The 27452-nt window shown below is 48.7% G+C and overlaps 13 protein-coding genes across 13 annotated transcripts; 8 read left to right on the plus strand and 5 right to left on the minus strand.

Moving 5' to 3' along the window:
- Positions 1-2592: 2592 nt before the first annotated feature.
- On the minus strand, positions 2593-7965 carry B9G98_02821 (Fatty acid synthase subunit alpha; the record flags this gene model as incomplete). The annotated part of the gene is made up of 1 exon (XM_024809378.1): positions 2593-7965. The coding sequence occupies one exon, from the start codon at positions 7963-7965 to the stop codon at positions 2593-2595; it is 5373 nt and encodes a 1790-aa protein (XP_024665146.1).
- Positions 7966-9108: 1143 nt separating this feature from the next.
- On the plus strand, positions 9109-9963 carry B9G98_02822 (Protein transport protein SSO2; the record flags this gene model as incomplete). Its single annotated transcript, XM_024809379.1, has 1 exon — positions 9109-9963. One exon carries the CDS (start codon positions 9109-9111, stop codon positions 9961-9963), a length of 855 nt encoding a protein of 284 aa, XP_024665147.1.
- Positions 9964-10363: 400 nt separating this feature from the next.
- Positions 10364-11929, plus strand: B9G98_02823 (hypothetical protein; the record flags this gene model as incomplete). The annotated part of the gene is made up of 1 exon (XM_024809380.1): positions 10364-11929. One exon carries the CDS (start codon positions 10364-10366, stop codon positions 11927-11929), a length of 1566 nt encoding a protein of 521 aa, XP_024665148.1.
- An 80-nt stretch (positions 11930-12009) lies between these two features.
- On the plus strand, positions 12010-12390 carry B9G98_02824 (hypothetical protein; the record flags this gene model as incomplete). The annotated part of the gene is made up of 1 exon (XM_024809381.1): positions 12010-12390. The coding sequence occupies one exon, from the start codon at positions 12010-12012 to the stop codon at positions 12388-12390; it is 381 nt and encodes a 126-aa protein (XP_024665149.1).
- Positions 12391-12536: 146 nt separating this feature from the next.
- On the plus strand, positions 12537-13622 carry B9G98_02825 (Mitochondrial import receptor subunit TOM40; the record flags this gene model as incomplete). The annotated part of the gene is made up of 1 exon (XM_024809382.1): positions 12537-13622. One exon carries the CDS (start codon positions 12537-12539, stop codon positions 13620-13622), a length of 1086 nt encoding a protein of 361 aa, XP_024665150.1.
- A 94-nt stretch (positions 13623-13716) lies between these two features.
- Positions 13717-15138, minus strand: B9G98_02826 (hypothetical protein; the record flags this gene model as incomplete). The annotated part of the gene is made up of 1 exon (XM_024809383.1): positions 13717-15138. The coding sequence occupies one exon, from the start codon at positions 15136-15138 to the stop codon at positions 13717-13719; it is 1422 nt and encodes a 473-aa protein (XP_024665151.1).
- Positions 15139-15248: 110 nt separating this feature from the next.
- Positions 15249-16049, minus strand: B9G98_02827 (CBK1 kinase activator protein MOB2; the record flags this gene model as incomplete). Its single annotated transcript, XM_024809384.1, has 1 exon — positions 15249-16049. One exon carries the CDS (start codon positions 16047-16049, stop codon positions 15249-15251), a length of 801 nt encoding a protein of 266 aa, XP_024665152.1.
- Positions 16050-16170: 121 nt separating this feature from the next.
- Positions 16171-16662, plus strand: B9G98_02828 (hypothetical protein; the record flags this gene model as incomplete). Its single annotated transcript, XM_024809385.1, has 1 exon — positions 16171-16662. The coding sequence occupies one exon, from the start codon at positions 16171-16173 to the stop codon at positions 16660-16662; it is 492 nt and encodes a 163-aa protein (XP_024665153.1).
- Positions 16663-16717: 55 nt separating this feature from the next.
- B9G98_02829 (Vacuolar protein sorting-associated protein 35) lies at positions 16718-19480 on the plus strand (the record flags this gene model as incomplete). The annotated part of the gene is made up of 1 exon (XM_024809386.1): positions 16718-19480. The coding sequence occupies one exon, from the start codon at positions 16718-16720 to the stop codon at positions 19478-19480; it is 2763 nt and encodes a 920-aa protein (XP_024665154.1).
- Positions 19481-19510: 30 nt separating this feature from the next.
- B9G98_02830 (ADIPOR-like receptor IZH2) lies at positions 19511-20391 on the minus strand (the record flags this gene model as incomplete). Its single annotated transcript, XM_024809387.1, has 2 exons — positions 19511-19530; positions 19608-20391. 2 exons carry the CDS (start codon positions 20389-20391, stop codon positions 19511-19513), a joined length of 804 nt encoding a protein of 267 aa, XP_024665155.1.
- A 315-nt stretch (positions 20392-20706) lies between these two features.
- B9G98_02831 (Fructose-2,6-bisphosphatase) lies at positions 20707-22014 on the plus strand (the record flags this gene model as incomplete). Its single annotated transcript, XM_024809388.1, has 1 exon — positions 20707-22014. The coding sequence occupies one exon, from the start codon at positions 20707-20709 to the stop codon at positions 22012-22014; it is 1308 nt and encodes a 435-aa protein (XP_024665156.1).
- Positions 22015-22129: 115 nt separating this feature from the next.
- B9G98_02832 (DNA-directed RNA polymerase, mitochondrial) lies at positions 22130-26035 on the minus strand (the record flags this gene model as incomplete). The annotated part of the gene is made up of 1 exon (XM_024809389.1): positions 22130-26035. One exon carries the CDS (start codon positions 26033-26035, stop codon positions 22130-22132), a length of 3906 nt encoding a protein of 1301 aa, XP_024665157.1.
- A 236-nt stretch (positions 26036-26271) lies between these two features.
- On the plus strand, positions 26272-27435 carry B9G98_02833 (Set1 complex component swd1; the record flags this gene model as incomplete). The annotated part of the gene is made up of 1 exon (XM_024809390.1): positions 26272-27435. One exon carries the CDS (start codon positions 26272-26274, stop codon positions 27433-27435), a length of 1164 nt encoding a protein of 387 aa, XP_024665158.1.
- Between the last annotated feature and the right edge of the window lie 17 nt (positions 27436-27452).

The raw sequence follows: 27452 nt of genomic DNA on the forward strand, positions 1-27452 counted from the left end.
GTGTCTGGACCTGGTGAGTTTCCCCGTGTTGAGTCAAATTAAGCCGCAGGCTCCACTCCTGGTGGTGCCCTTCCGTCAATTCCTTTAAGTTTCAGCCTTGCGACCATACTCCCCCCAGAACCTAAAAACTTTGATTTCTCACGAGGTGCCGAACGAGCTAAAATAACTACCCGTCCGATCCCTAGTCGGCATAGTTTACGGTTAAGACTACGACGGTATCTAATCGTCTTCGATCCCCTAACTTTCGTTCTTGATTAATGAAAACATCCTTGGCAAATGCTTTCGCAATAGTTAGTCTTCAATAAATCCAAGAATTTCACCTCTGACTATTGAATACTGATGCCCCCGACTGTCCCTATTAATCATTACGACGGTCCTAGAAACCAACAAAATAGAACCATACGTCCTATTCTATTATTCCATGCTAATATATTCGAGCGAAACGCCTGCTTTGAACACTCTAATTTTCTCACAGTAAATGGCCTGACCTTTCTGCCACGCGGTTAAACGCAACAGACGTCCAGGCAAAAAGAATCAAAAGTTCCAGTACGCACCGTGAGGTGGACCAGACTCCCAATCCCAAGTTTCAACTACGAGCTTTTTAACTGCAACAACTTTAATATACGCTATTGGAGCTGGAATTACCGCGGCTGCTGGCACCAGACTTGCCCTCCAATTGTTCCTCGATAAGTGGTTTAAATTGTTCTCATTCCAATTACAAGACCAAAGGCCCTGTATCGTTATTTATTGTCACTACCTCCCCGTGTCAGGATTGGGTAATTTGCGCGCCTGCTGCCTTCCTTGGATGTGGTAGCCGTTTCTCAGGCTCCCTCTCCGGAATCGAACCCTAATTCCCCGTTACCCGTTGATACCATGGTAGGCCTCTATCCTACCATCGACAGTTGATAGGGCAGAAATTTGAATGAACCAGCGCCAGCACAAAGGCAATGCGCTTCGAGAAGTTATCATGAATCACCAAAAAGTCCGAAGACATTGGTTTTTTATCTAATAAATACATCCCAAACGGGATTTTACGCATGTATTAGCTCTAGAATTACCACGGTTATCCATGTAGTAATGCACTATCAAATAAACGATAACTGATTTAATGAGCCATTCGCAGTTTCACTGTATAGATTGCTTATACTTAGACATGCATGGCTTAATCTTTGAGACAAGCATATGACTACTGGCAGGATCAACCAGATAACTATCTTCAACAGTCGAGAGACTGCCTAGTTTCCGAAGAAACATAGTTTTTCAAAGTTCGTGTTTCCACCCAGTCTCTGCATTGTCAGTTGTTACACTGTCAACACATCAACTGCATCCAATTGCCTTTTTGAGTTCCTCAGTTACAGTCCGCTAAGCAGAGCGTAGCATCAATAACTTGAGAGGAGGTTTCTGTCTACAAATCACGACTAAAGTCGGCTATCTGCAGCAGCATGCCCCCGAGTGTTTTCCTGTAAATTCTTGCCATCGGCTAGTAATCCACAGAACCCATCAGTGCTTTACATAGCGCAGTGCTTGTAAAGACCGTTTAGGTAAACACCTTTGTAAGGTTGTGCTTGAGATATCGTCGTTAAACGAATCAACTCTTTTCACAACCAAACTCGGCTGCGTTTGAAAAGAAACCAGACTAACCGTTTCCGATTTCATCTTTTGCTTTCTCAAGCTTTTATTTTCTTTTCATGAAGGTCATTTTGGCTTTATTGAAGTCAGACTTTTGTAATCGGTATTTATAGCGCTAAATAATTTGTACCGAGTCTTGCATGTATTTTTCATGCTGTGGCCGGGTCAGTTGCTTAGCAGAGGTGGTCTCCCACTGGCTCACACGGCCAGGACCGGAAAATGGTCCCCTTCGTGTGAACCTGCTTGGTAGAGGTGGTCGTCCCACTAGCTCACGGCGACAGCATGCTTTGGCCAGAGGTGCTGAAATGGAGTTCTCGAACAACTTTTTAAAGTAATAAAACTGCTATATCTTGACCAATTGGTTTCGGGCTAAAAGCATCCTCTCGCCATGTGAGGCAGTGAGCAAAGGTGGTCTCCCACTAACTCACACGGCCAGGACCGAAAGCATGCTCTCGCCGTGTGAATGCTCAGTAAAGATGATCTTCCACTAATTCACACGGCCATGACATCAGTTCGCTACTTCACTGTGACCTCCATTAAAAATAAAATAAAATGGAAATAAAAAAGAGAAAAAAATTGGAAAAGTAAACTGCAGCACCTTCTGTTCTCACATGGTCTCCCACTGTAATACTTGGTAAGGCTCTCAGATGGTTCAATAGGACTGATCGGACGGGAAGTCTTGCTTTCATCTGGATATGGCCGCAGCCGAAAGTATGTTCCATGTTTTATATATGAAGTTAGTAATTGATTCCTTTGTCTAAGCTCAGTACGATTTTGCTTGAAGATGAAGTTACGACAACACATCGTGCATTTATCAATGTCTAGCTACAATGGTGACTATGGGCTGTCTTGACGAATTGTGCAAGTCCAGACTGCTCATACCAATCGGACACCAAAGATAAAAAACCCTAAAAGTTAAGTTTTCTGCAAAAGAAAGGTTGTCAAATCCGAAATATACTAGATCTATTTAGTGGACTTGCCTGCAACCGCTACAGCAACAGCCTGGATGTCATTATGAGAAATGCTCACCTGAATAGAACGCCCCTTTGCAGCGCGTTCCGCATCACCAACTAACCGAACAGTGGGTCCAGATTTTGTTCTGATGATCTCAATTTCCTTCAATGGAGCTCCAGCACCTTTACCCTCGGTTCTTAAGCATTTGAAGACAGCCTCTTTGGCCGACCAGGTACCAGCGAAAGATGCCTTGACATCTGGCGCAGCCCTACAGTACTTCTGCTCCTCTTCAGTGAAGTTCCGATTCAAGAAGGTCTCATTCTCGATGTTAACGGCTGAAATCAGCTCAACATCCACACCAACTGTCTCGTCTGTGACAGACTTGAGCATTTTGGATGTCGTCGACTCCACAGACAATGAGCTGTACTTGAACTCATCATCAACGCGAGCCTCGGGGTTGAGATAGACGATTTGCTCCTGCTCGGCAGTATATGGTGACTTATCTTTGGCCCGGAACATGGTGTTGTTGCTCATAGCATCATGCAAATAGCGATAGGTCTTGTCATGACGAGCTGCAACCTTTGCCGAATACTCTTGGTAGTCATGAGGTTCGAGAACGGAGAACAGATAGTCGGGGTGAATAACGAGGGCAATAGCTCCCTTTTGGCCAAAGCCGAACGAGGTAACAGTACCAGCCTTAATTCCATAAGTCTCAAGTGTAACTGAGGGGAAAACAATATGGTCGAACTCCTCCAGGACAGAATCCACATTATCTGCATTTCTGTTTCCAGGTACCAAGCCACTGTTAAGAGCTTGCATGACACCATTCAGCATCCAAGCACCAGCAGCACCCTTAGGGTGTCCCGTCAAGTACTTCTGGAAAATACCCAAAACGGGGTTACCTTTAGTCCGACCAAGATGTGATAGCATGTTATGAATGGCCGCACTCTCGTTTTTATCGTTGGCTTTCGTAGACGTACCGTGGAATGACGCAATACCGATATCATCAATTGTCATACCCCAAACAGCGAGCGCGCCTCTCAATGGAGCGATACGAGGATCACGGTTGTAAAAGTCGGTACCCCAAGTATGCTGAGCCTCTTTGAGTTGGCGAAGCGAGTCTTGTGAAACCTGTTCGAGCCGAGTAGCATATTCAGCAGCCGAAAGTTCCATACTGTCAATAATTGACTTCTCCTCTTCAGCCCAGGCGGCAATTTGCCTTCTACGGGCATCGAGTTGACGAATACGGTAATTGATATCAAGCAAGGGAGATTGCACACTACCAACAGCCTCACGAGCAACTGTCATGATACCTTTTCCAGGTGCGGGAACGGAGCGACCAATCTTATCCGTGGCGGTAGCAGTTAGAGCCACGATACCATAAATTGGTACTCCCATATCAACAGCCAGTTGACCACTCATAAGGATTTGGATACCAGAACCATGTGCCTCCATAAATCCTGAACGGGTGGTCGTAGTAGGCCGGGACATTTCACGAGGAGTACGACCGTGCTCTAACTCAGTCAAGGAGTTAGAAGTGGCATTCATATTTCCGAACTCCTGAATGCCCTCCTCTCGCAAGTCGTCATAGCCACCTACGATAACCACACGAGCCGCTCCACTGCGGATGAGCTCAACGCCAGTATCCAAACTTTCAACAGCAGTTGCACAAGCACCCACTGGTGTTTTGATTGGACCTGAAGACGAGATCAAGAGCATGTTAATCCAAGCAGACATTGTGTTGATGAAAGATTCTTGAAGGATGTCGTTTTGAACACTCTTGTCCATGAAGCGGTCTTTGAACATCTTACGAAGAGCAGTCATACCACCCATACCAGAGCCAGATGCGTTACCGATTTCGGAAACATGCACATACTTATAGAACTCGTAAGGGTCGGTGATACCTGCAGCCAAAAGAGCTTCAACGGTCGATACCAGTGCGTAAAGCGAAATGGGATCAACCTGTTCGATGATATCGTCGGGGATGCCATAGCGTCTCGCATCCCAACCGGTGGGAATCTGTCCCGCAACAAGACGGTTGAACTGTAAGGCCTTTGGAACCCAAATTCTAGCGCCTTTCAAGAAACGAACAGTATACTGATCGCTTTCAAGAACAGGGAAAACTTCGACGTTATCGCCTTGCTCAAGCTGGAATTGCTCGGCCAACTCTTTCGATGCCTCAAATGGCTCCAAATCGTGAGCAACAATAACCTCTTGCAAGAATTGCTTCTTGTTAGGGTCGAAATCGAGCAGATCAGGTTCGATCAAACGGATGCCTGAGTGTTCAAGAATGTAAGGCTCATATTTGGCTTTGATATCCATCTCCTCGACGGGCTCTCCAGTTTTGGCATCCACCCAGCCAGTGTAAGACTTTCCTTTGATGGGTCCATTGTGGTACTTGATGAGGCCCATAATCCATGCCATCTCGATAGCGCCTTCGATACTGAACTCACCATGTGCTTCCATCTCCCAACGGGTGCGCGAATTACCCCAAGGGCCGACCTCAGCAAAACCAGTGACAACTGCAACCTTATCGAGATCAATAAGACCCTTGAGCTTGGGGTTTGGCAACTGATCAACAGGTTTCAAAGAGGGGAACTCGAACTTGAGATTTGATCGAGGCTTGACGAACTCTTTCTGGAACGGAGAATCAGCCTTAGGACCGTTTACTACCTTGTGCTCCAAACTAGTTTCAATTGCCACGGCTCTGCGCAACTCAGCAGTGTCGATAAGTTCCTTTCTCAAAGTAGCCATGTAAGACTTGAGTTCAGGGATGAACTGCATACCACCGTTGAGATCGGCAAACACTGGGGATTTCTGGCATAGATTAACAATTGTAGGTGTCAAAAGACCGAGAATATTGAATGCCATTTCTTGCTGAGAGAAGGTTCTGACACCAAGCTTTTCGATACCCTCAGCAACTATATTGTTCTGAGACATCAAACCGGTTCCACGCGTCCAACCGATAACAGCACCACAAATAGTGAGGTAGCTTCCCCAAGATTCCGAGGACCAACGGTTAAACAAAGTCTCTAGAGCAAGCTTAGACTCGGAATAGAGACCATCTCCACCAAATGTTCCGTGATTAGGTGACAATGGCAGAATAACCTGTGCTGGGCGAGTAACAGCATTGTTAGCTTCTTTATGCAACTTCACCTGACCAAGAAGACGGAGGAGGTTAGTGAGCATCAAACGGTGTGCTAACTCGCTCTTGCTCTCAATACCATCGATTTCCATGCCTCCTTCAGGAATAGCAGCGAAGGGGATAATAGCATCAAGATCCCATCCGAGACCTGAGGGTGAGTAAATGTAGTCAATAAGGGCCTTGACATCGGTTTGCGAAGCCTGATTGAAAGGAACAACAACCAAAGACGAGCCCGCAGAGCCAGTACGGGCATAAATGTCTTGGTAATAATCAGTTGTCTCCTTCGAGAAGCGCGAAGTTGTAACAGCGACCTTTGCACCACCAGCCAGTAGACCTTCGAGAATTTTAACGCCAATCGATCCGCGGCCAGCACCTGTGATCAAGACCATTTTGTTGGCAAATGTAACACCTTCACGAGCGGATTTCTCAAGAGTGTTGAGGTAGTCGGTAGTGAGGCTACGAGAGTACTTCCACCCTTCGCCAACTCTCTCTTTCAAATGCAAGAAAGGGATGATGTCGGGGCGCATACCTTTAGCCAGGGGTTCGTTGGAGGCAATTCGTGATTTGAGGAGCTCAAAAGCAGCTTTTACGTCGGCAGATTGGCCAATTTGGGCGTAAATCTGCTCAAGCTGGGCTTGAGGACCCTCTGTATCACGAGTGAGTTCGTCACCTGCGGCCATCTGGAGAACGTATTGTTCAAGCTTCCGGCAAGCAGGACGAGGAACCTCCTGATATTCGATTCCACCCTTCTCGTTCACCGTGGTCTTGGGTCCAGTTGGGTACTGGACATCCTTGAAGACAGGGTCGGTACCAAGGACCTCCTTACAGTTCTCCATGAGCTGTTGGGCAAGATCCTTGGCGAGTTCGAATGTAGGACCGCGTTCAGTAGGAACATTCTCGATGTAGTAAACCATGTAGTCGATGAGAGTCGGGTTTGCACGGTTCATGATTGAAATGCAGCGGGCAACGATCTCTCTGTCCACGGTGTCTAAACGGCCCCAAACAATGTCGAACAACATTCTGAAGCACTCCTGACGAGCCCAATTCCAGTATGAGTCGTAAATACGAGACTTGAGAGGAGAGAAAATGGGTTGAATACCTTCAGCATAAAACTCGCCGTGTTCAGTGAGCCATAGGTCGAGTTCCTTCTGAAGCAAAGCCGTTGCTTCCTTCTGGGCAGTGAACTGCTTCTGACCGTCGCGCAAATCAGTTTGAAGATACCTAGCATAAATCTCGAGCTGCTGGCGAGCCAGATACTTCTGATCTTTGGTGATCTCTTCAATAGCAGCTGCTGAGACGGCGGGATCAACACCTCCGGTTGCTTGCCCAGCGCCAGCGGCGGCACCAGAAGACAGGCTGATACCTTCAGCGGTCGCATAGGCTTGAGCGGCAGCATCCAAGAATTCCTTGGCATCGGCCTCTGAGGAAAGACGATTTGAGGGTTCCTTGGTGAGTGCAATCAATAGCACGGCGTCCTGTCGGCCGCTACCAAGACCCCATTGGGTCTGCAAGTACTTACGAACGCTGGTGATTGCAAAGCCACCGGGCATTTTCGAAGCAATGAATTTCGAGATCAAAGAAGTGGTATGCTTTCCAAGTTTGCCGCTAAAGTTATCGCCCAATTGCTCAGCCAACTCAGCCAAGGGGACTTCTTCAGCTTTCTCCGGGCTTGCAGAGAATTCCTTGGCCAAATCACCCAAAATCTCATTCTGAACGGTTGATTTACCACCAACCATATCTTTGATTGCCTTTGAAGTGGGAACCTGATCCAAAGGCTTGCGGATCTTATGGGCGACAAGTGCGTGGAGCACCTGAATAGCCTTCAACGGGACATCATCGACTGCAGCGGCGGGAGCAGCAGATGCAGCGGCCGCAGTGGGAGCAGCTGTTGCAACTGGGGCAGCAGCGACTGGGGCAGGCGCAGCAGCGGGCTCAGGCGCGGCCGATTCAGGCTCGGGCTCGTACTCGTAGTAGATCTCTTTACCATCTTTGGCGTAACAGAGAACCTGACGTTCCAATGACAGAGCAGCATCAAACCCCTGGTAGTTGGCTTTGAGCGTGCGCTCAGCCATACCGGCCAGGGTAGCTGAAGGACCAACTTCAACCAGTCTTTCGGCTTTGAAGTCACCCAAAAGAACATCTTGGGTTTCAATCCAGCGAACTGGAGAAGCAAACTGGTAGGCCAAAAGTTCCGTTAAAAGAACGTGGGCCAATTCTTGCTCGACTTGAGGTTTCATTTGTCGTAATCAGAGTATTTCGTTGGCTTTACCTATATAAAGGGATATGCTAATCACATGCAAGTTCCTTGCAGGTTGAGCGTTGGGCAAAGTTGGTTGAGCTGGCGAGTGAGCTGCGGGTTGGGGTTTTGTGGATTTCTGAGCCTGGCCGTGGTGGATTTTTTGGGGCATGTAGAGTGCGGTTTATTCGCTATATAATGAGAAAAAAATATAGCGGTCAACGTTGTACCTGGCGTAACCACTCGGCTGAAACGCGTGCACTGTGAAGCTTCTGTTGGGTAAGGGTTCTCGCTTGTGTGTAGCATTCTAATTGAGCAGGTAAACGGGGTTGAAATAAAGAACAAAAGCAACCTTGCATTTCTTTAATTTGCCTTTTCAATATGTTCGTTGTTTGGGCACTCACACAGGGTCAATTTTGCAGCCTAGGCCTCGGCGCCTCTTGACTAATTTTTTTCCGCGGCTATAGCTTACCAAGGCGATGAAAAGTTTTTTTTTCTCATGACATCCCTTCGGGGTTGTTACATTAGTGCAACCAAAGCTTTGTTTTAAGAGAGTAGCGGTTTGGCACCGATGACAGAGCAAAGTCTAACTCCACCCTTGGCATACTCTTGTGCACGAGGACTAAATCACTAGGCAACATTTTATTAAGTACTTTTTTTATATTTTATTGTTTATTGCTGATCAAGGTATGCACCGACTTGTTCAAATATCAAGAAACTAGTGCTCAATGCAGTTTCAATAGAAAATAACACAATATGTCGGGCTCGCGGTGTTTTGAATTTCCAGATTTGTTGATTTCTCACTACTAATCGGAGGGTTCATGCCTAGAATGCAGTGCCTAAGTAGGCGACATAAGAACTGTGCAGTTCGGTGTAGTTCTGATGAACACGCATTGAGGATCGGCGGAACTAGGACACTATAGAATATGCTACTTTAGAGTTGGATCAAAATTTCACATTTTTAAAAACGCTCTTGAACGGATAGCGCCGAAAAGGTTTGACATGACAGAGTTACCCTATTTTTATGTCGGTCTCTGAGACAATAGCTTAGTAATTTGGCGCCCCCGCTAGTTTCTTCCCCTGGTCGCTCCTTTGAAGAGATTAGTCTAGTTGGAAATCACAAGAATCCCTATTCGGTACTATAATGAGCTACGGATACGACAGGAACCCGTCTTACGGGAACAACCAGTACGAGATGTCGGAGGTGAATAGCTCTCAGGACACGAGCGACACTCTTGCCTTCTTCAAGGAGGTCGAGGATATCAAGCGCAACTTGGTACAATATGACGATAATATTGAGCGTATTGAGGGTCTGCACAAGCGTTCTCTTGCTGAGACCGATGCTGAGAATGACGAGTTCGTTCAGAAGCAGATTGACAGCCTGGCCGGCGAGACCAAACAACTGGCCGAGACCCTGAAATACCGTATCAAGACGCTGGAGTCGAAATCCATGCGTAACCCCACCAAAAAGACCCAGGCCGAAGATCTCAAACGCCAGTTCATGAGACTTATCCAAAAGTATTCTGCTACCGAAGCCACTTTCAAGAACCGCTATCGTGATGCCGCGGCGCGACAGTACCGTATTGTTCGTCCCGAGGCCACTGAGGCTGAGGTTGCTCAAGCTTTGGACTCTGGCGAGACCCAGGTTTTCCAACAGGCACTGTTGCAGTCTGATCGCCGCGGTCAGGCCCGCACTGCTTTGAGCGAGGTTCAGGCACGTCATCGCGAAATTCAGCAGATTGAGCGCACCATGGCCGAGCTGGCGCAGCTCTTCCACGATATGGAGGTTCTTGTTGCCGAACAGGACGAGCAAGTCACTACCATTGACCAACAGGCTGGCCAGGCCCAGCACGATATCGAGGCCGGTGTCGCTCATCAAAATCAAGCTATTATCAAGGCTAAGAAGTGGCGCAAGAAGAAGTGGTGGTGCTTTATCATTATTTTCATTATTTGTGCTATTCTGGCCATTGTTTTGGGCTCTTACTTCGGCACCAGATAAGTGCCGCTTCTGTTCTTTTCTCTTGGGCAGTGGACTAATGAATTCTCACTGCTCAGCCTCTATTTTTCACTAAGCAACGTGTTATGCACCAAACACTTCTGAACGACTACTGGAACCTCTAAGTGACTTTAACAATGCCTGTATTTTTTGCCTGACTATTTAGCCAGCTAATAGTTCTATAATTCCTTTTATTGAAAAACGTCCCCAAGCGGACTTGCGTCAATCTTAACATACCACCCCCACAAAACCAAATCAGGCGGTTTCGCATCATAAATACCGAACAAAACAGGTTTGTTTGAACTTTTTGAGGGGTACGGGTTTGCTCGGTATTAAACGATTCACGTGATTCTCTCTTGATAATCTGACAAAAGGCCGCTTCCTGAGTAGTCCAACTTGCATAATGAATTCCACATTAGGGGATTCCATTCCTACCGGGTCTGATGCCAAGGACAGTGTGGTGCTTGGTCTCATTGACGCCGTTAAGGGTCTTGGGTTTTGGCCCGTTTTCCTAGGTTTCATTGTTTTCGGCCTCCTCTATGACCAGTTTTCGTACATCACCAAAAAGGGCAGTATCGCGGGCCCCAAATTCAAGATGTGGCCTATCATTGGTCCCTTTCTGGAGAGTATGGACCCCAAGTTCGAGGAATACGAGGCGAAATGGTACTCGGGCCCATTGTCGTGCGTTTCAGTGTTCCACAAGTTTGTGGTTATCGCGTCTACTCGTGATCTTGCCAGAAAGGTTTTCAATTCGCCTGCGTACGTCAAGCCATGCGTTGTTGATGTTGCCATCAAGCTCTTGAGACCGACGAACTGGGTTTTCAAAGACGGCAAGGAGCATTTGGAGTATCGCAAGTCCTTAAATCCGCTGTTTACTCGCCAGGCCATTTCGGTGTACCTGCCCGCTATGGAGCAGATCTACGACAAGTACTTGGACTCGTTCGTGGAGTCGTCCCAAAACGGTCCCAAGCCATATATGGCCGAGTTCCGCGAGATCAACTGCGCAAATTCCCTGCGGGTTTTCTGTGGCCGCTACATCAGCGACGCTCAGATCAAGGAAATTAGCGACAACTACTACAAGATTACTGCCGCTCTTGAGCTTGTGAATTTCCCCATTATTATTCCTTTCACAAAGACTTGGTACGGCAAAAAGATCACTGACTACACCATGGCTATTTTTGCTGATTGTGCCCAAAAGTCCAAGGTGTATATTGCTGCTGGTGGTGCGGTGGAGTGTGTTATGGACGCTTGGATCAAGCTGATGGTTGATTCCAAAAACGCGGATTCCCAGATGGACGAGGAGCTACGCAAGTCTATGGTGCGTGATTTCACCAACAAGGAAATCTCCGAGACAATCTTCACTTTCCTGTTTGCATCGCAGGATGCAACCTCTTCTGCCACCACATGGCTCTTCCAGATCATTGGTGACCGTCCCGATGTTATGCAGAAAATCCGCGAGGAACAGCTGGAGGTCCGGGGCGGTGACCCTAATTTGCCTCTGACAGTTGATTTGGTCGATCGCATGACCTACACCAACATGGTTGTCAAAGAGGCTCTCCGCTACCGTCCTCCTGTCTCTATGGTTCCTTATCTCGTCAAGAAGGCGTTCCCAGTCACGCCCGACTACACAGTTCCTAAAGGAGCCATGGTTATTCCTACTCTTCACCCTGCGTTGCACGACCCGGAGGTGTACGAAGACCCTGAGAGCTTTATCCCCGAGCGCTGGGAAGAAGGTGCCCCCGCCAACAAAGCGCTATCTAATTGGCTAGTGTTTGGCTCGGGTCCTCATATTTGCCTGGGTAAGATGTATGTCATGTTGCATCTCACGGCCATGATGGGCAAGGCCGCTCTGCACTACGACTGGAAACACACCGTGACGCCCAAGTCCGAGGTTATCCGCGTGTTTGCGACCATCTTCCCTGACGACGACTGTATCCTTGAGTTTAAGAAGCGCGAGGTCATCGCGTAATTTTAGTTTCGTAAGGACCATCTAAATATCCAAACCCCAGCAGTCTCCCCAGTAGCCGTTTTGTCATCCGTCCTCCGTCGATGGCTACACCAAATCGCACCCCCATGCCGGTTCCCACGCCGGGCATGACGCCTTCTGTAACGCCTGGGCATGTGAACACGCCGGCTGTCCAGCCAGACGAAGAGATCGATTGGGACAAAGTGGACACGGCGGTCGACTACTTTGCGTCGTTGGACATTGTCGAAATGGCCAGCCTGGTGGTAAACAAGGCGCTCACAAAAGGCCCCAAGGATATCTACAACGAAGCAGGCACCGTCCGGTTCCAATTGTCCAAGGCAAAGCAAATGTACCGTGATTTGGCCCAGACTATTTGCGCAGAGAGCCTGCTGGTCAAGCAGGAGCAAATCGACAAACTCGAGCGGGTCAATACCAAAAAACGATGGGTTTCTACTGCTAAATAACCATAGTCCTCTATATATTTATTTCCCCGCGTCACCCCCGTCCTTCCCCTCCCCGCCAGTCTGACCCACGCACCGGCTTTTGGCTTCCTGTTGCTGACAGACCAAAACCTGGTTACTAAGTCTGTCTGAAAATTTCATCGTACTCCATGTCTGTGCCCACGCTGAACGAGATTGCGCAGATTCCCGAACTTCCGCCGTCTGCACCCGCCATTTGGGCGAACCCGGTTCTGACCTATGTCAACAGCATGTACCAGTCTGTTTCGCAGCGCCGCAGCGCTCTGGGCCTGCCCTCTCCCGGCACGATTGAGAACATCAACAAAGAGGTGTCGAAGGACGTTTTCTTGACCCCTTACTTTTTTACTGGGTTGCGTGCTGATGTGTCCAAGTCGTTCAGCATGAACCCTGCCTTCCAGGTATCGCACTCTCTGTCCATGGGCTCTCCTGTGCTGCCCAGCTATGCGTTTGCCGCCTTTTACGCTACCGACAACGCATTCCTCCACGGCAACTTTGAGGGCGACAAATCGTTGTCTGGCCGTGCCCAGTTCGGCTGGAACCCCGCAAACACTTCCAAGGCCAACTTCCAGATTGCTCCCGGCCAACCGGCCATGCTTCAGCTCGAGCATGACTTTTTGGGCTCCGACTTCAGCCTCAACTTCAAGGCACTTAATCCCTCGTTGCTTTCGGGCAGTTTCACGGGCGTGCTCGTTGGTTCTCTTTTCCAGTCTCTTACTTCGCACCTCAGTCTGGGTCTCGAGGCCATGTACTCTTCGCAAAGCAGCCTGTACCCTCCCGATGCCGCGGTGAGCTATTACGCTCGCTATGCCACTCCCAACTGGATTGCCAGCGCGCAGGTTCAGGCCACCGGCTCTATCACTGCATCGTTCTGGCGCAAGGTTGCCGACAAGGTTGAGGCTGGTATTGAGTCCACCGTTGGTGTCAATGCCCAGCAGGCCATGATGATGGGTACTCCTCCTACTCTTGAGGGTGTCACCACCATTGGTGCCAAGTACGAGTTCCGCCAGAGCATGTTCCGTGGCCAGGTCGACTCCAACGGCAAGGTTTCCTGCTTGGTCGAGCGTCGCGTTCTGCCCGTCGTTTCTCTCACGTTTGCCGGTGAGCTTGATCAGTTCAAGAACCAGGCCCGTGTTGGTTTGGGTTTGCAGCTCGAGGCCGGTGGTGAAGAGGTCTTTGAGCAGCAGCAGATGATGGAGCAGCAGCAGCAGATGCTCTAAATGGCGCCGCTCTTTTTGTATATAAAACAATTGCGAGCTAGTATCCAAAAATTATGAAAAAAAACAGACAAAAGACGTCATTAAATATATAGTGTTACCTTCGAGGAGGTAGAATGCGGTTCATCAAGTGCCAGCCTATGAACCCACTAACTGTTGTGACATCGTGGTGGACGTTTTGGGGCAGGTTTGGTCTAGGAGAACGCATTCGATATGATACAGCATTGGCAGGGGTTGGGATTAGTGGGTGACTGAATCTGACGTTCTCACGCCGATCGAGAGCGGGGAAGGTGCTCGGCGGAGCGAATTGAACTAGGTTACGTTGAGTTAGTTCAGACACAGTGGGTCCGTCCAGCGGAGGTAATTTGGTGTCCAGATCTTTGAAATCAGGTGTGAACAGTTCAAGAATCTCGTCCAACGTTGATGAGGACGAAATAGAGTGCCTGGTGGATGGTCCCGTTGTAGGCGAGAAGATATGCTCACTGACAAGAGTTGATTCGGGTGTTTTCAAACTGCTATTCGGCGATTCACGCTGTGGAGAGTCCAACGGTGTTGCAGGATCAAAGGCGCCCGGTTTCACAGGCTTGTGCCGTTCTGGCGAAAGTATAAAGGCTCGAGCCTGCAGCTCTTCGTGCATTTCAATGGGATCGCCCAGAACGAAATCGTCGCCGTCCAACAAAGATTCCAGTTTCGGAGACTGCTGCAACGGTGTCAATGGCTGAGAGTCCAGGTCCCCCGCCACACTTTCGAAATAATCGAAGCGAGAAATCACAGCTTTGGTTGGTGATCCAGGACCGTCGACAATATCCAGGACCCTAGAGGTCTCTGGAGTTATTAAATCGCCCTCTGGAGCAGTGAATGGGCGAATCTCCAGCAGCTCTTGTTCAGCGGATTCGTCGGCCAGGGCACCCTGAGGAGCTGATCCGGCCCGACCAGACGGTTTTCGTGAAGAAGAAAAGGGAAGGTAGTTCGACAATATGCGTTGTGGTGGCAATTTTTTATCATTTATCTCGCGACTGGCTTGAGAAACCGGTACAGAACGCAATTTGATAGCATTGATCGCGTCGAGAACGAGCGGACTTGGCGAGATTTCGTTCTCTCCGCCACCGTACAAATCGTCTTCAGAACCCACCAGCTCTGGCTGCTCTACGGTGCTAAGCGAGTGAAAGTTGCAAAGCTCGCTTAGAATGGCGTCCAAGCGAGCGTGAGCGGCTGGAGGAGCGTCCACATCTAATTGCCAGTAGCGGCAGGGAACCGGCTGCGGAAAAATAAGCTGAGTAGGTGAGCTACGCCATACGCGCCTACGGGGCAAGAGCGGTTGGCGGAATTCGCCTACTTCCAAGTATCCGATTTCGCGACCCAGCGGCGCGCTAATCCTAACCGTGCCAGCAGCCACAATAACACCCGGTTTACGCGTCTCCACAGGCGGCACTCCGTCAAATATAGCATTGCCAACTGTAGCAAACGAGGTCAGCGTGCCTTCCACGCCGCCAAACAACACATGCCCCAAGTCGCTCATGTTGTTTACTGTAGAGGTTGAGGTAAGGTCCCAATGGTGACTTCCCCGCCGCCAAAGCTAGATGTCGGGGAAAGGTAACTGTAAAAGAGATTTAATATTTAGAGAGCAGGTTAGGCTACTTTAATTTTTTGCTGAGCTTCAAAATTTTGGATCAACGAGGCCAGCGGGGCCATTTCGGTCCGGTCAATGAGATTATAGGTTTTTCCAAAGGAAATAAAGTGACAAAAGAACGAGTTCCAGTGCGGTTCTAGTGACAGGTGCACAATTTTATCAAAGTGCGTGTGATAAATATGGGCAAAAATGCGAAACAGCTGGACGTAGATGCCCTTAACCACCGAGGTAAAGTTTGGCGGAAAGGGCACGCCCTGGCGGGTGGGAAACAGCGTTTGGTCGTCAAACTTTGAAGAGATCCAGGAAAGAGTGTACTCAATATACGTGCTGGCCGGCAGGCGGATGGGCTGCCGGTTATTGTCGATCCATAAATAGTCGTAGCCTGGGCCGGCGTTCATTGTCGGGCAGGTCTCCGGGGTAATAAACTCACTCAGAGTCGAGCAGAACTGCGTCAGGTACGAGTTGAACTCGAATATATTCAGTGCCAGCCATTCGTTCAGGTCCACGTACTTGGGCAGCTCAACGATCGTCTGGAAACTGCCCTTGACCAGCGCCGCTCGCACGTACGCACTATTCAGAAACAGTGGCTGGTAGTTTATTTGCGGGGACCGCTTCGACACGCTCGATGTCGACTGCTGCGGGGCAGAAATGCCGCCGGCCGCGCTTCCGAGCGTCGACGATCGACGGGACGGAAGGCTAGTCGAGCTCGAATTTTGACTCCCCGACTGGTAGATACCCGTAGAATTGGCCACGTTCTTGCGTTTGGACGACCGGAACCGGAAGTTGTTGAAAAATGACATCTGGTGGGCAGTGCAAAATCGCCTAGCTCAGAAACACCCTGTCTTTCTAAGCGGCGAAAACAAACAAATCGTGAGACGAGTCTGTGTAATCAGAGGCCTTGACATAAATTTCTAACGTAAAATGTCGGTGGCTTTGGCCCGAAACGCACGGCTCCGACACGTGCGTTTACTGCGAAAAGTCCAGCAGATTTACCCCGAGTCTCTCAAGAAGGCCGGGTCAGCTCTAGGGACCCAACTACAGGAACTTCCCTCAAGTCTGCTTTGGGAGCTGGTCTGCCCCGGGCTCCAAGCCCTGCACCCGTCGTATTTCCAAAACCTGCAGCTCCTTGGTAGCCAGGTGATTGACCTGCATAGCAATGAAGACCTGGGCACCCAGGGAGTGAAGGTGGTCGACAGAGTTTTGGACCAGTTTGTGGCAAACCGGAATATCGGCGCTTTGCTGGTGAATCACTGGCCCGATCCTCTGGCCGCTCGCAACCTCTTGACATCATCGGTGGGGGCAGTGCATCTCCACTTGGGGCCGCCCAAGTCAAAAGAAATGATTTATTCCCATCTTCTCAATGGACACCAGGGGCTATCTTGGCTCTATCTCCAGACTCTTGGCCATTCTTAATCGTTTATAGCCTTATTTATTTCCTTCCTCTCCCTTCATCGTCTTCCTTAGTCATATGGAGGGCCAAGCAGCGCTTGACAAGTCACTGGAGTTCATTCGGGGCCAGGCGGCGCTGATGCGCAAGTCTCTGGACGCAGACGGGCGGTTGTTGGTTGCAACAAAGTATGCTTCGACTATGCTCAGCGAATTGCGTACCCAGCAGTACTCCCCAAAGCAGTACTATGAGCTTTACATTGCTTGTTTTGACGCCCTGAGCCAGCTCGGCAGCTATTTACGGGAAGACCACAAAAACCACCATCTTGCCGACATTTACGAAATTGTGCAGTATACTGGTCACGTTGTGCCCCGTTTGTATCTTATGATCACGGTTGGTACAGCGTACATGTCCATCCCAAACGCACCTGTCAAGGACATTCTCACAGATTTACTTGAGATGTGTCGGGGTGTACAGCATCCGCTGAGAGGACTGTTTATACGCTATTACCTTGGTCAACGGACCCGCGAGCATTTGCCGTCGGTTGAGAACGCTCCTTCTGGAAAGGGAACGTTAAGTGACTCAATCAAGTTTGTTATTACGAATTTTATTGAAATGAATAAACTGTGGGTTCGTTATCAGCACCAGGGTCATTCGAGAGAGTGGCAGAAACGCTTGAATGAGCGCAAAGAGCTTCAAATCATTGTTGGCTCAAACCTAGTTCGTTTGGCTCAATTGGATGGCATTACCTCTACAGTGTTTGCAGAACGTATTTTGCCCCAAATTTTGGAACAAGTCGTTCAATGCCGCGACGTCTTGGCTCAAGAGTACTTGCTAGATGTATTGGTCATGGCGTTCCCCGCAGAGTACCATTTGGAGACTTTGGAGCAGTATTTGGCCGCGTCAGAACGACTAAATCCTCAAACTGCGCTTTACAAGATTTTGAAATTGTCAATTGATCGGCTGATTCGGCATTTGAAGGACTCTAATTTGGCAGAGCAGTTCTCACAACTGTCTTTGATGGAGAACTCCAACGATCTAGAGAACGCCGAAGGAAAGTCTAAAACTCAGACACCTAATGCTAAAAGCACGAGTGGGTCTGCATCAGAAACCCACGAGTCCAAGGCAGGAGGTAAGGTTGAGCCAGATCAACTTGAGGGGCCAGATCGGGCTGAGGCACCGGATCAAACTGAAGAGCCGGATCAAACCGAGGAGCCGGATCATACTGAGGAGCCAGATCAAACAGAGGAGCTCGATCAAACAGAGGAGCTCGATCAAACAGAGGAGCTCGATCAAACAGAGAAGCCAGATCAACCCGCTAAAGCCGAGTCGACCAAAAACTCGTCAGATGCGGTAGACAAACTCCAAGAAGCAAAAGTGGACGATGAAAAGACCGATGAACCTAATGGAGAGTTGAGCGAGCAGACCCTTACAGAAATTCAAGAGCTCGAAAAGCTCCAAACAGTCTGGGGATCAGTATACGCCACTTACTGGAAGTTCATCGCTCAACTCAAATCTCGGCTGTCTTTGCACGGTAGGGCCAATATTGCTCAATCGCTAATAAAATTGGTGCTACTTGTTCGACCCAACGAGACGCAGTTCGTCAATGATCTTTTGTTATTTGTGATTGGCGAAAACGAGGTCAAATCAGAACAAGCAACACCCGAGCCCAAGCCTAAAGAGGAGTCAAACAGCCCATCATTTGCTGCGCCTTATAAAACAGAGCAGGAGCCGGTACAAGAAGCTATTGTCTCGTTATTGAATACTCTCCTTGACACACTACCAGTGTTTATAGTTTTGAGCTACCCCCATTTCCACACTCTGCTCAAATCGCAAGACAGCTCAATGCAGCAGACAATTGCCAATCACGTTCTAAAAGTCGTGCTTTCTCAGGGAGCAACCGTGACTGATATGGCAGCTGCAAATAAGCTTTTCGAGTTGTTTGGCCTGGTTATCAAAGCTGGTGATACTGAACAGCTTGACCTCGCAGAGTTGGTTCATTTGCTTCGCGGGTCGACGGCTGAATCGAATGTGCAATTACTGAAACTTGCTCTTCAGTCGTTCAAACAGGGAGGCGTCAAGGTCATCCAAAGAACCTATCCGTCACTCGTCTTCTCCGCATTGACCGTTTTGCGTCAGTATCCCGACTCAAACCGGAGTGAGCTCCTCAAGTTCATTAATAAAGCCATCTATGACCTTGGTGCTATAGGAGGTCTTGCTGAGACAGCTTTCCGACTATATGTGCTTTCTGGTAGTATTTCAGACCAGCTCGGTGCCCAAGAAGCAAGCTACGAGTTCTTTGTTGAGGCGTTCACCTTGTATGAAGAGCAAATCAGTGACTCTCGGGCACAGTACCAGGCACTGTGTGTTTTGATTTCTTATTTACGATCGACGACTGGATTCTCTTTTGAAAACTATGATACCCTCGCCAGCAGATGCACTTTATATGGACAAAAGCTTTTGAAAAAACCGGATCAGTGCCGAGCGGCCTATCTGTCGGCGAACTTATGGTGGGTCCCTGAGCTAGAATCAAAACGCAACGACACGAAACTGCTGGATGCGTTACAGCGCGCGTTTAGTGTTGCAGATGCTTATATGGATACTCCAGTTAGCATCGGGCTATTTGTTGAGCTTTTAGATCGCTATCTTTACTTTTACGATCGCGGAAGCAAGCTTGTCACAGCAGAGCATATTAACCGGCTCATTGAACACATCAACAAGGAGCTAGAAAACAACAACGAGGAATCGGAAATCAATGAGCCCAAATCGCATTTTGAACGCACTTTAGACTACATTAGATCGCAAGTCGACAGCGAGCCCAGGTTTAGCGAAATTCATACATAGGGAATAGAAGATCTCCTGGCAACTGAAGCCTCATAAGCAAATAGCAATGCCTTTAGATGAGCCACGGCGCCAAAAAGAACCATTATATGGAACAGTTGGTGCGAATGGCCCCAAATGTCGAACTTACCGGGGAAGAACCGCTCCGGGAACAGAGTTCCGTATAGAGCAGCACCAAAAATATAGAAAAAGGCCTCCCATAACATGTACTTCAAGCCTGACCTGGCCCAGGTCTCTTCGTATCCAAAGAAATAGAAGGATGTTAAGATCGGTAGTAGCCCGGTCAAGCCGTAGCTCACAAACATGCGAGCCCGGAACTTTCTCCAGGGCGGGGTACGGAACTTGTCAATCAAAGAGACACAGGCACAGCCAATTCCAAAAGCCAAGGTCAGCAAAGTGAACAACATTCGCAACTGTTGATGGTCGTCCAAGCAGAAGTGCAAGATGGCAACCATAGAGCCGCCAATCAAGACACAGATGCCCAAGTAGTCCAGTTTGTTGCCGAAGGCGAAAATACGCCTACTGTGGCTCTTACACAGGTGGAACGTCGCACTGAGTCCCAGGCACGTCACACAACTCAGCGCGAACACGAAAAAGGCGTAGTGGTCTGCATCGACTGTTTTCGGATAAACAGGGAAATACATATCGTAGAGGAACAACGAAAACAGTGCACTCAATACTGAGGGCCACAGGTGGGTATAAATGTTCACCGACTCATTGTGTAGATAAAACAGCGAGCGTGCTACCGACTTGAAGCTGTTGGACGAACGGACATACCCCGTGTGAATGTGGTGGTTGTCCTTCTGCCAATCTTCGAGCTCGTGGAACGAAACTAGGCGACTGAGCTGCTCAATTACTGCCTCAGGCTCAGTCTGTGGTGTCAGTGGCGCTCGTTTATTGTTTCTCGACCGCATAGTGAAATCAACCGCCGGCCTCGGAGCTTTTGTCAGAAACCTGCTTTTCCCCAGGCTGCGCAGTGCGCCGGGCTGCCAGGGTACGGGCTAAAAAAGATCAGGCGGTCGATGCGAAAAGGGTTAAACGAGAGGAGGTTTAAGCTCCAAAATGCCATGGATTGATTGGACATACTGCACTAACGTCATCTACAAACTTTAAACTCCACCGCATTATCAGCTTGAAGCGCCATGCATATCTCGCATAAAGCTGGGGTAAAATCACCTAGACCGTATAACCATCTGTCGCGTGAGACGGTTTGTCATCTTATCCATAAAATGCTCTCCAGCTATGTGTGCAGCGACCCCAATACGTCGAGAGTATGCGTTGTTATGGTAGGACTGCCCGCGCGAGGCAAGTCATTGATGTCTCAAAAAATCGTGCGCTACTTAAAATGGAGATCGATTTCCGCCAAGGCGTTTAATATTGGAAATTACCGGCGTAAGGCAAACGCTCACCCCAGCGCCGATTTCTTTGCTCTCAGCAACGATGAGGGGGCTAGCTTGCGCCGTTTAGCCGCCCAAGAGGCGCTGAACGACCTTGTTTCCTGGATGGACAAAGAAGGGGGCCGGGTGGCTATTTATGACGGAACCAACTCAACGAAACGGCGCCGAGCCTGGATCGCCGAGCAACTTTCGCAACACAATATACACCCGCTGTTTATTGAAAGTGCTTGTGAAAATGATGAAATTATCTTGAACAACATCATGGACGTCAAAACAACTTCTCCAGACTACAAGGGCGTAGACCCGCAAACCGCGGCAAAAGACTTTATCAACCGAATCGAAGTATACCGGAAGGACTATGAATCCATAAGCAGCTCGGAGATGATCAGCTATTTGAAAATTATCGACGCTGGTGCGCAGGTTGTCGTCAACAAAGTCAAATCGTATCTTGAGTCTCATATCGTTTACTATCTCATGAATTTGCATATCAAGCCTCGCCGACTGTGGCTCTCTCGGCATGGTGAGTCTGAGTACAATGTCCTCGGATTGCTTGGTGGCAACAGTAATCTGTCGGAGCGTGGAATGATGTACGCTGAGAAGCTCCCTGAGCTGGTCGCCAATGCCGTGGGGGATCAGCCACTGACGGTGTGGACTTCGACATTGAAACGCACACAGCAGACGGCGAGCAAGTTGCCGTACCAGCAAATCCAGTGGAAGGCTCTGGATGAGCTTGATGCTGGTGTTTGCGATGGGTTGACGTACGAGGAGATCCAACAGAAATACCCTGAAGATTTTGCGGCTCGCGATGAAAACAAGTTCGAGTACCGGTACAAAGGAGGCGAGTCTTATCGCGATGTTGTGACGCGGCTGGACCCCATCATCATGGAATTAGAACGCCAAGAGAATATTCTCATCGTCACCCACCAGGCTGTTCTTCGCTGCATTTACGCCTATTACATGGACGTCCCCCAAGAACAAAGCCCTTGGATGAACGTCCCTCTGCACACCCTCATATGCCTTGAACCCAGAGCTTATGGTACCATTGAAACCCGTATTTCTGCCAATATACCGGCTGTGAGTACGTTCAGGGCCAAAGGAGAGCTCCCTCAGCACCAAGAGCCAGACGGACAGAATGCATAGAGCGAACTACCACCTGGAGGTTTATAAGTTGAACTTATTTATATTTGGGTCGTATTAATGCGATTTGTTTTTCTCATTAAATAAATTAACACTGTACAATTCGGTATATCCCGCCCTAAGAGAAAAAGTAAGGTGACCGCAGAACCTGTCGAACATCAAACTCTCCTCTTGGTGGGGTTTCAGGGATTCTCAATGGAACGAGAACACTGAGTACTTTACCTTTTTTACCACTGGAGACAGCAACTTCATCGTCAGTTGCCTCGGGGTCTTCAAAACGATCAAGACCACTTCCCACGTGCTCAGTGCTTCGTGGTGCAGCGGCGACGTATTTCTTCTTCATACTGTTAGCCTGGGTAACAAACTCTTCGAGCTCGCGTTCAGGCAGAGTCTGTAAAATACTCACGGGGGTTTCGTCTGCTTCTTTGCCGTTTTCGATGGCCTCACGACGGGCCCGCTCAATCTGGATTTGTTCGCTAACCGACAAGCTCGATTTAACACCCATGGCGACAGCATGCTTGGTGCGACAGTCCAGGATACGCTGAGCAATCTCACAATCAGCAGGGATATCGACCAGCTGCAACAGATCACCATAACGCTGATTGAACTCGGTGCGGAGCTCACCAATGAGGTCAACACTGTGGAGTTCAACAAAACACTCGCGCAGGTTGGTGTTCATAGCATCGACACTAGAGGCATGGGTCCAATAAGAGTCGTGAACGGCAGCAAAGTCAATACTTGATTTGGCACATGCAACTGCACTCATCAACATGTGAGTAGCATCCAACGAGTGGATATAGTTGGGTGGGAATGCTGTACGCTGCTTGCGCGAATTTACCGCTTGAGCAGAGTAAGGATCAGTAATATATACTGTTTGCAGCTCTGTAGAGACTTGACGCCTCTTCTCTTGACGGTAAGGTTGAACAATAGGAAGGCCGAGAGGAGTCGTCCAGATGACACTGGACATAAACTCAGGACGAGATTTGTCTTTGTTTTTAGTTTCCACTGCGTTGCGATCAACCACAAGAGACCTGGTGATTCGCAACGCATTCTCTCCAAGCCAGTCCTGAATAAGATGTGCACTCTCGAATAGTTGACGAACGGCACCCAAAACCTTACTGGCCATATAAGAAGAAGCAGTGTAAACCTGGTCCTGAGGGAACTCATCGATTTCGCGCAAGCGATTGGAGATCTGCTCTCTCGCACCGATAAATGTCACACCATAAACATGGGTCATGACAGTCTGTTTAACAACCTTACGAGTCAAAACAGGATGCAAAAGAGCAGCAAGCTGGTTACCATTTTCGGCGTCCTTCGCAACGTTGTCTTTAACAATTTCCAACACACGCGAATAAACATCCTGAGGACGATCCGCAATAGATAAGTTGACTTCGCACGCACCTTCGTAGTCTCCACCTAGAGCGGCGTAATGCTGCAAACCATTGCAACTACCATCCATGTGGACGGTTAAGTGAGACACATAATCTGCAGGGTTCTCCATTTGAGAGGCCTTAGCGATGTCAATACAAGCAGCCAAAGCTTGGAAAGGTGAATCTGCCTCCTTCCACCAGCATTTACCGTCCAGTGGGTTATTCGCGGCATCAAAGACGAGCCCAATATTCTCATTGACGAAATCGACCCGCTCATCAAAAGAGGCCTTGGATTTGCCAAACAAGTTGGCAAGATGGATCTTGAGCCATCTCATTCCGTTCTCACCAAGCTTCTTGCCATTCCAGAACATGAGCAAACTACGGCTCACATCATTTCCCAAATGGTTCAAATGCGGTGACAGAGGATAGGCACGACCACGGAAGTCCAGGTTGTGAGGCATATAGAACCGTTCACCCAAAAATGCACGGGCAATGTCCAACTTGTAATTCAAGTCACACCGCTGAGAGTACTTGGCAGAGTTATCCAAAGTGATGGCACGCATTTCACGCAAATAATCACGTCGGATTTGGGGGTCGGCATCGCGAGGAGGGGCCATTGGCAACAGCTCAGGGTCAGGCTGAGGGCCTACATTAGGAGGGATATCCAAAAACTCCTTCTGAGTGTTCCAGATTTTGGAGATGATTTTAAACATATCTTTGTTGATTGTCCAAGGGGTCTGGCCCAGAACATTCAGACCATCATACACACGCTGGAGCTGGCCACGCTTAGAAGCAGCAGAGAGATATGCGACTTGCTCGGGGGACTCCTTGGTACGGATCATGCGGGATTCAGAAAACAGGTACCCACCATCGTTCCAAGCCGTCCAAGGTCGGGGTTGAACCAGCATAGGGAGCTGCTGGGGAGAAATGACAGCTGCTGTATGCTCGCCTGTCAAGTATCGCGAAACTTCTTTATGAGCTCGGATCATACCCACTTTGTTTCCACCTTGGTACTGATACGCATGATAGAACGCAGGAGCACGACCAACGACCTGACGTCCAGTAACTGGGTCTTTACCATAAACATTGACTTTTGCTACTTTTAGCAATAGCGAAATGAGCATGGATCCGATTTTGGCCTGGACATTGATTGGCCATGAACTCTGCGAAGAGTCACCGGCCAACTTGCGAATTTGCCGCTTTACACCCACCAAAGCCCGATGGCGGGGACGGCCGGAGACACCTTTCAAAGCCTCAAGCTCACGTTCTTTGTACATTTGCAGTCGGCAATCCAACTCGACATTGCGACCAACTGCAAGGACCGCTTTGACAGCCTTGATTCCATCGCCAGTTTGAGAGCTGTTCAAACGGAGCAATTCCATCATCGTCATGGCTGGTAGGTTCTCAGGTTTGGCCATCAGTAAGTAAGGACCATACTCGAATCTGTCGGCAAACCCGCTGCTCTTTTTGCGCAGCTTGGCCGGAACTTCTCCCAAAGAGTTATATTTGAGCGCCTCACGCACTTGCTCGAACTCTTCTTTGATCAAAGGTAATACTGCCTGGTTCCATTGCCAAAGCAGCATTTCAAGTCCCTTGAGTTGAACCTTGGTCTCGCCACTGCGGTCTTGTTCAACCATACGATCGAACATATCCTTCCATTTCATACGAGCGGCCTCGACACCACGAGTCTCAATGGCTTGCTGGCGCTTTTCGTTGATTTGATCCAGATAAATTTCAAATGCTTCTCGGTCCTCGTTCGAGATTTGTTTCGAGAGCTCGAAGAAATCGTAGTCATTCTTTTCTTCGCTTTTCTCTTGCATAAGCGGAATAGATTTGAGAGCGTTCGAATCCAGTTGCAAGCCGGTTAGCATGTGTCTAATTGTTTTCAAGCCAACCGATTGAGTGGGCTCTAGAACGTCGTAGCCCTTCTTCTTGACCGGATCAGCGAGTTTTCTGGACATGACTTCATCTAAATCCGGTTTTTCGGCCGTGCTGGAAGATGTGGCCTCAATGAGAGCTTTCGTGTGTTTGTCTAAAGACATTTGGGAAATGTCCAATCCGGAATTCACAACGATATCTCGGCAGGTTTGAGCGCCTAAAACCTCGATGTGACTTAAAACACTGCTAAGCTTGTCTTTGCGGTCCGTTACGTATTTCCGCCAATGGCTCGTATCACCCGACAGGTATGCGTTCTTGAGCATCATAGCTTCCGTGACTCCGTTTGGTTTGAACCTAGGAATCAGATAAATAGTTTTTCTGAGCCAAGTCTCTGCTATCAAGGGGTGTCCAGCGTTTGTCTCGATGACTTTTAGCAGGTAGCTGTTGACTGCAAGAGTAATATCGTTCTGGTCTGTGGCAAGATCGACCAGACCGACCAAAACCGCCTCTGCTCTTTCGAGATTACCGCTCTCCAAACACGCCTCGAGCAACGACCAAGCCTGTGAGTAGTCGCTGGTGAACGCATTTTGCGGAACACTGTCTCTATTCGAAGACCAAGACATTGTCTCACCAGGCGGAGGCACATTGGTGCTCGTTGGAGTTGTTGTAGTTGTGGTGGCACCGGCCAAAGGTACCTTCGCTCCAGCAGAGTTACGGAAGGAGCGAACTGCCACGAATGACGACGCACGCGGGCATCTGCGGACAATTTTCCACATTTTATGGCTGAGATTCTTTAGCTTAGTCCAACGTAAAGAAAAGTGGAATTTTTCCTGCAGTACCTGTATGGACAAAAAAACTCCCTTTTGGTCCTAAACCTGAACTTTTAAATTTTTTTTTCCCACGCTCGTCTGAGCCAGCCGTCAACCCCAACCCTGATTCAATCCGTCTCGAAGCCATGTCCTCAATTAGCTGCTGACAGTGAAGGAATCCGTTACGCGCGCGGGGATTTTACATGAACCGTGCGGTTATCGACCAGTTTGTGCTGGCCCAAGAGTATCCAGAAAAGCATACTGCCACACTACAGAGCAATGCGTCCGCAATAAAATTCAGTGCTACTGGGGACTATTTGGCCAACGGGACTTTGGATGGGGATGTAGTGGTCTATGATTGTGATACTTGGGAGCCGTTACAGATTTTAAAAGGGCACGGAGGAGTGATACAAACTCTATCATGGTCTTCATGTTCTAGATATTTATTGAGTGCATCGCGGGATTGGCAATGCATATTGTGGGACTTTAAAGATATCGAAAATGGGCCTGCCGCTACGGTCGATTTGGGGTGTCCTGTTTGGATGGCCAGTTTACATCCCCACAATCATAATGTATTTGTAGCGGCTTTGTTGAACGCCAACCCTGTTTTGGTTACTATCAATGAGGATACGTCTACCAGCAAATTGACGTTACCTGACGGTGGTAATGGTAAAGTTCAAGTGGCCCTCTTTTCCCCCACAGGAGACCACGTTATTTTGGGATCGAGCAAAGGAGCTATAATGATAGTGACACTTGAGGGCGAGCTCGTTTACTCCACCAAAATATCTTCAAGTGCTATTATCGATATGTGCTATACCCCAGGTACGGACTTTTTGGTTTGCACATCAACTGACAGAGCCATCCGAAAAGTTCAGCTCCCCAATTTCACAACCTCACCTGATTCATGGAACCTGGAAATATCACAAAAGTTCATTGACCTAGTAGAGAAGCATCAATGGGTCGCTTCGGCCACCTCGCCAAGTGGAGAACTGATTTTGGGCACTGGACGAGGAACTAACGACGTTTATATGTGGGAGGGTAACTTGGGATCACTGGTAAAGATTTTCGAGGGCCCCAAAGAGAATTTGGCATGTATTGACTTCCAGCCAAACCGCCAATGCTTTGCAACCACTGGCATCGATAGCGGAGACATTCATATTTTTACCGCCGAGCAGCCCCAAAATTGGAGCGCCCTAGCAACAGATTTCGTTGAATTGCATGCTAATGAAATATACACTGAGCGTGAGGAAGAGTTTGATATCGTGGACGAAGATGAGAACTCAAAAAACCTTGATCTACACAAGGTAGACGTCTGGACCATTGAAAAGCCCATCAAACACTTTGTGATTCCAGTAAATCTTGAATAATTAAATAGGGTGCGCAA

This window comes from Wickerhamiella sorbophila (assembly GCF_002251995.1).
Source record: "Wickerhamiella sorbophila strain DS02 chromosome Unknown contig3, whole genome shotgun sequence".
In the NCBI taxonomy this organism is placed as follows: Eukaryota; Fungi; Ascomycota; class Dipodascomycetes; order Dipodascales; family Trichomonascaceae; genus Wickerhamiella; species Wickerhamiella sorbophila.